The 7,500-nt window shown below is 35.5% G+C and overlaps 1 protein-coding gene across 1 annotated transcript in view; it reads right to left on the bottom strand.

Moving 5' to 3' along the window:
* LOC125028633 (AF4/FMR2 family member lilli-like) overlaps positions 1-7,500 on the bottom strand; it is a 96,677-nt gene that overhangs the window by 24,432 nt on the left and 64,745 nt on the right. The window contains exons 8-10 of the mRNA XM_047618107.1: positions 1,258-1,384; positions 634-1,137; positions 204-297 (exon numbers count right to left, since the gene is read on the bottom strand). Coding sequence (XP_047474063.1) covers positions 204-297; positions 634-1,137; positions 1,258-1,384 — 725 coding nt within the window. The remainder of the gene's footprint in view (positions 1-203; positions 298-633; positions 1,138-1,257; positions 1,385-7,500) is intronic.

The following is a 7,500-nucleotide window of genomic DNA, read 5'->3' as shown; positions in this document are numbered from 1 at the left end:
ACAGATTAACGTAAAATATCTTTAAAAATTAAAAAAAAAGAATTAAAAAAAAAGAAAAATCATCATACTTTTGCAAAGGTTAATGAATCTCCAATTGGTGCTGTCTAGAAGCAAGTTGCAGTAATTAAAAAAGTGAATATTATAACCATGGCGTTTAAAACACAAATGTAACGAATGCAGGACAGCGAGGTGGCGTCACTTACTGAAGTCTGGCGGGGCCGTTCCAGAGACTTCACCATCCCGGACGTCGTCACCATCACACCGCCGCGGACTTCCGTCGGGGACAGCGGGGCAGGCCTGGGTACGGTGGGGTGGGGTGGTGTGTGTGGGGGGGGGGAGAGACAAGATGGCGGCGAGGTTAGTCAAGGACGATGGTGGAAATGCGAAGAGGAAATCGAAATCATGATGATCAGATTGGATACACACACGCAAACGTAAACACGTACACACACATACATACACATATACCCTCACACCCACACACCCACGCGATCACACAATCGCATACCTACATAAACACATATACAGACACATACACACACACACACACACTCACACAGTCACACGCACAAATAATAATAAGAAAACACACACACACACGCGCGCGCAACACCGCCCCCCCCTAAAACTGACCTCTGATGCATCATGGATCCCTGCAGCACGCCATCTTGAAGATTCTGTTGCTGTTGCTGCTGCCCATAGAGGTCCTCCCTGGACAGCGGGCGCGAGGGAGGGGAGATGCCCGTGTAGGCTGACGAGTAGTGGTCTCCTATGAGGCCCGACACCGCCCCTATCTTCTGCTGTGGTCCCAAGTGCTGCTGGTGCATTTGCTGGTGGTGCTGCATGCTCTGATCCTGGAGGTTATGCTGCTGGAGTTGGAGGTTGTGCTGGTGCTGGTGCTGTTGCATGCCCTGTTGCTGTTGGAGGTTTTGCTGTTGTTGCAAGCTTTGTTGCTGTTGCAAACTTTGTTGGTGTTGAAGGTTTTGTTGCAGATTTTGATTGATGTTGTTCATCTGGTGTTGCAAAGTGTGCTGTTGCTGTTGTAAAGTTTGTTGTTGAATGTCCTGTTGCATCTGCATGTTTTGTTGTTTTTGCTGTTCCTGTAAATTCTGCTGGTGTTGCAGCTGCTGCTGATAACTCTGCTGTTGCTGAAGCTGTTGTTGATATTGTTGCTGCTGCTGAAGTTGCTGTTGCTGCTGCTGCTGCTGTTGTAACTGCTGTTGATGCTGTTGCTGCTGTTGTAACTGCTGTTGATGCTGTTGCTGCTGTTGTTGCTGATGTTGCTGATGTTGCTGATGTTGCTGGTGCTGTTGCTGTTGCTGCTGGTGCTGTTGCTGCTGCTGCTGATGCTGCTGATGCTGTTGCTGGCTAGATCCATCTCCTTCTGAATGGGAAGAACAACAGGGTATGACTGAGAACCTTATCAGTATGAAGAAAGTCGCAGCCTATTACTGCAAGAAAAGAGATCTGTGTACTTAGACTACTGCCTTTTATTCTAAAGAAATTGTCTTAGTCTGATTCGAAATATTCAATTTACTTCTTACTGAGAAGAAAAATGAAAAAAAAAAAGTTCTAAGAATATGTGGACATTGATAAACCAGTACATGGGTTTATTAATATGGGAGCAAGATTGCACAAAATATTACATTTGACTTTTGATTAAACGAAGAATACCTTGACACACCAAAAAATACGGTAGATATATTAAAAGAAAAGAGTTATAAAAAGAATCTGGGCTGTGAAATATTTTGATTATGATCGTATATACGAATGTAATATATATATATATAAATATATATATACATATATATACATATATATAAGTATGTATGTATGTATATACACACACCCACACACACACACACACACACACACACACACACACACACACACACACATATATATATATATGCATGTATATATTATACATATATATACATATGTATATATATACATATATATATATAAATATATATATATATATATATATATATATATATATATATATATATGTCTGTGTGTGTTTGTATACATATTTCTGTATTCATGTATATACACTTGCACATATGTGTATACATACACACACACATGCATCTATAATTATGTACAACATATGTGTCTATAATAACATATGAATGATAAAATATCTACATTACCCAATTTTCATCTCAAGTTACCTTTTTTTTAAGGTACCGCTTGAAACCCTTCTGTTGAATATGAAAATATTCTACTGACATTTAAAAAAAATCAAGTACTCTGAACGTGTTAGGGGAAGAAGAAAAAAAAAAAAAAGGGAACAAAGAAAAATAATTGATGAATGAAAGCGAACCTGATAAATAGGATTAGATTCTATAGATACTCGGGAGGAAAACAGACGTACTAACAAATAACAATAAATATTGACAAACTGAACAGAGGGTTTGGTGTTAGACAGAGTACATAGGAGAGAGAAAAAAAAGTTACAATATGAAAAAAGCAACATAAATAACATTGTATGTTTAAGAATATTTGAAAAACACCCGATATTTGCGATTCTAAAGAAAATTCTATACTGAAACTGTAACACTGAAAGGCGACACGAAACAACGGGGAGAAAAGAGATAGACAAGGAGATTAAACAAAAATCCATTATTTAAAAATTAAAATAAGAATTAACCATAGTTAACACTCACGGAAGCAAATCGAGCGACACTGCATGTTATCGCAAGAGAGAAATACACACAAAACACTTAAAACACACTAGAATCCAACAAGAATATACGGAAGACGAAATTGAAGAATTCACAATGGAGGAAATCCATGAGAATTAAGCATAAAGAAACGACACGACACTTAAAGACTTGGAAAATATAATTAAGTTTATTGTGAGAACAATACGAAAGGCGGAAATACGAATTACTAAATCGCATGAAAACAGTTTTAAGGTAACTTCCATCTTATATTTGTTTTTCTATCCATCAGAAACTCACAAGTTCGTGAATAATAATACGAAATTGGTTGTTGCAGTTTTACTAGCCTACAACACAAGATAAACATCATATAATGTACGTCATTAACTGCTACAGTCTAGACCTATTGAAATTATAACCTAATCGAAGATCTGACGAACATGTACACGAAATAAAGTGATATGTTCACCCTAAAATCCATTATCAAAAGTGGGCTCTCAATTCCTTCGAGTGTTCAGTCATGAGGAGAGAAATTTAAAATAGCTTTCTAGGCAACTGTAATGCATTATTTTACTAATGTCCCCTTATAGATTATTGGACTTCCCTCAGAGCTATTTCTCCCTTCATATCAATGCAGAGTCGCCTTTGTATGAATGGACGGCGTTCCTAATTCCAACCGCTGTCCAGTGGGGATTCGAACGGACGATACTCACGTTCGAAAACACGGGAAGGTTGCATCAAGAAGGGCACCCGGGTATAAAAATCAGTACCGGCGTATCGGTCTCTCTTTATCTCCCAATATACCATCAATGTCATCAACATACGTCACCAAAGCGTAGTTGCCGGGGTTTAGAGCATACGACTGTGGGGAATTTCAAAGAGGGGGGGGGGGGGTATCCTACTAGACCAGGTCGGAAATATAAAACCGAAATCGAATAAGCTTACTTCCAGTGAAGTAAGAATAATCTGCTAATCTTCACCGTGACACTTTCATGTAACTGATGGTTAAAATTTGGTAGACAGATCGAACACTGTATGAATTCAACGTGTAAATCCATTAAAACTGCAACAATTAACGACCAAGCAACCATAGATATGTTGATTCAATGGCACACAATAAGGGAGACCACCAACGCTTATGAAAAGTCAAGTTACACAATGAAAAACAGTCCTAGGAAATAACCTAGTATTAATCTTATTACCAGAGAACAACACGCGGAATTACAATGTCAAAATATAACTATAAGCTTTAAGTCCATATTAAACTGATTCTCAATCCTAGTTCTTATTATAGCAAATCGTAATCAGCGTGAACAATTCTTGATAAGTGTGAACTGTTTATTACATTTTTTTTTTTTTTTTTTTTTAATAACCACGGATTATTCCCAAGGATTACAACTCAAACCACTACATTTTTTTTTCACAACGATCAGAGGCAGATGAATGCTACTAAAGAGAAAAAGTATCATGTAAAAAAACAAAAGTCAAAAACAGCCCCAGAAAAATATGAATAGCGAGATAAAGACAACATAATAGGATAAAATCGTCAGTAACAAAGGTATAGATAATAATAATAAAAAAGTACTGATATTATAACACCATAATCCAATAAAGTTTTTTTTTTTTTTTTTTTTTTTTTTTTTTTTTTTTTTTTAAGAACTATGTTGTCATTAGTTTCTGGCAGACTTCGACATTATTTCTATGTTTGGAATTGGATTTCATGGTGATGCAATCGACGAAGTGGATCTTGGCTTATAACTCCTGGTGAATAGTTCGAAAACAAGGCCAGAATACTCGACATTAGCATTTTTAAACCGGACTTATTCGAAAGGAAAGAAAGAAGATAAAGAAGGAAAAATAGAATAAGAAAGGAGAGAAAAAGAAGAAACAAAATAAGAAAAGGGAGATAAAGAAGAAATATTAGTCGATATATTAGCAGAATTATAAGATAAATTAAAACTACGTGGCAATATATCCCATTTTATATATCTCACAAAAGCGACGTGATCTAATACAAATAATTCAGAAGCCAATGTTCGCTTTTCTAAAATTACTGGATCATTTATCGTGCCACAGACTCTAATCAAAACAGAAGTTAGCCTCTTTAGTTGTTTTTATATTTAATGGAACAACTTTATGTTATCAGAAATATTTCGTACAGAGCATATAATGAATGCAATGAAAAAAAATATATGTCCCACAGATTGAATATACTGCACATTTGCTATCCGTTGTGTCTAAAATGATTGTGCTTTTGTCTTTCACCGTGGTGTATATACCGGGTATGTATAGGCGCGTGTGTATGCATATATATATATATATATATATATATATATATATATATATATATATATATATATACATATACGTATACATATAAACACACACACACATGTGTGTGTACGTATGTGTGTGTGTGTTCTCTCTCACTCTCCCTCTCTTCCTGTCTGTTTCCCACACTCTCTCCCCCCAACCCCCTCTCTCCCCCCCCCTCTCTCTCTCTCTCTCTCTCTCTCTCTCTCTCTCTCTCTCTCTCTCTCTCTCTCTCTCTCTCTCTCTCTCTCCCCTCTCTCTCTTTATCTCTCTCTCTCTCTCTCTCTCTCTCTCTCTCTCTCTCTCTCTCTCTCTCTCTCTCTCTCTCTCTCTCTCTCTCTCTCTCTCTCTCTCTCTCTCTCTTCCTCCCTCCCTCCCTCCCTCCCCCACCCTCTCTCTCTCTCTTTCCTTATTTTCTCCTTCCAGCCTCCCTCCCTCCCTCCCATCCCTCTCTCAGTCTCCGCACACACACACACACACATACACGCACACGCACACACGGACACACACACATACACGCACGCACACAGACACAGACACACACACATACACACACACACACACACACACACACACACTACGATGTAAGTGTACTCGTGTTGCCATCCCTGCGTTTCCGTCCTTGGAGACCTAACATTAAAAAATAAGAAATAAAAAATATCATTTCCCAACTTTCCTGTCACAGAAAACGGGAAACGGTCTTGAGAAGTTTATTAAAATCTACATCTCTATGAAGGGATGAGATAAAACATGCCAGAATGAACAAATTGAAAAAGCAGTGAAATGGATATAAAATTAATGAAAAATAAAAATAAATAAGGAATGATAATAGAGATAAGGCAAATAATAAAACAAAAATTATTGACATTTATTGAAAAAATAAATAAAAATAAAAGTGCTTTCTCCACCCGTTTCATAATCATTTAAAGAAATAAAATGGATTTTCATGTATTTTCGTTTCTTTATCGTCTGCTTACTTCAACATTTTTTTTTTTTTTTTTTTTTCTCGTGTAATTCGCCCCTTGAATTTCCAGTAAGAGCTAATTAGAGAAAAACAAACAAAATTGTATATACAAACAGAACTTCGGTGGATTTTCTTGCTTATCCACGTAAACAACCTCTTTAATTAACTGCAAACAGATAACATATCTGAATTTGGTCACATATACATACAGATGCATGTGCGCACACTTTATACACGTGCAATATATATATATATATATATATATATATATATATATATATATATATATATATATATACATATATATATATGTGTTTGTGTGTGTGTGTGTGTGTGTGTGTGTGTGTGTGTGTGTGTGTGCGTTGCGTACATATATATATATATATATATATATATATATATATATATATATATATATATATATACATATAAATATAAGGTGTACACACACACACACACACGCACACACACACACACACACACACACACACACACACACACACACACACACACACACAAACAAATACATACACACACACACACACACACACACACACACACACAGATGCACGCACATACACACATCGCATTCACAATCTTTATAGGTATCATAATCGTTACTAAAGTTATGATTAGTTCATTATCATTATAACTGTTATTACATGTTTCTATATAATCATTATTTTTTTACAATGACGATTATCATCATTATCATCTATATTATCATTATCATACTACAATTAACATAATGTATTACAATTACTATCTTTATCATTATTTCATTTGTATTTTTCTAACTCTTAGTTTTTCATCTTTTATTATTCATTTATCTGATTATTAATTTATCTGTTTCCGATATTTCATAAGACATTCGGCACTGGTCGGAAAAAAATAAAAATAAAACATACATTTCCCGTTTCATGACATTCGTTCATTTGCATATTGATTATCTAGTTGAAGAATATGTCATTTCTTCTCTAGCTGTTGTAAAATCCCCCTTTAATATCGTTATTTTCCTACGATGAGTTTCGTTTCATTGAAAATATATTCTGTGGTACAGTTTTAGCCAGAAACAATGCTGAGTCTGTTTAAATAATTTTACGTCAGAGAAGATACTGAAGATTTTTAGGTGGAAATGTGTCCAAAAGCAACGTTAAAAAATAATGAGGAAAGGAAAATCAATAAATAAAGAAAGTAAGAATGAAAGATCGAAAGAAAATAATAATCATCATATATAATAAGTAGTTCTTACTGTCCTTCACTTGCTAGTTAAAGATGTACTGTACTGTACACCTGTGGATGAATTTGCAGCTTCATTCAGTGGCCTTTAAGATGCCTTGGTTAGTTTACCGAATATTTAGCGGAAAATAATAATTAATGCAAGCAGTATGTTGTCTTTAACATGTAGTATGTGTTACGAGCAGATTTATATTGTCGCTTTTTAAGAAAACAATTTCCTTTAAGTTATAATTTCTACAGCGTGTTCAGGTGTAATTTGTTTTGAGAATGAGCAGACTATATCTGCTTTTTTTTTTAACAGTTTCTTATCAGAAC

The sequence above is a fragment of the Penaeus chinensis genome, chromosome 9, assembly GCF_019202785.1.
Source record: "Penaeus chinensis breed Huanghai No. 1 chromosome 9, ASM1920278v2, whole genome shotgun sequence".
In the NCBI taxonomy this organism is placed as follows: domain Eukaryota; kingdom Metazoa; phylum Arthropoda; class Malacostraca; order Decapoda; family Penaeidae; genus Penaeus; species Penaeus chinensis.
Note: the sequence above shows the minus strand (reverse complement) of the source record. Positions and strands in the feature narration are given on the sequence as shown.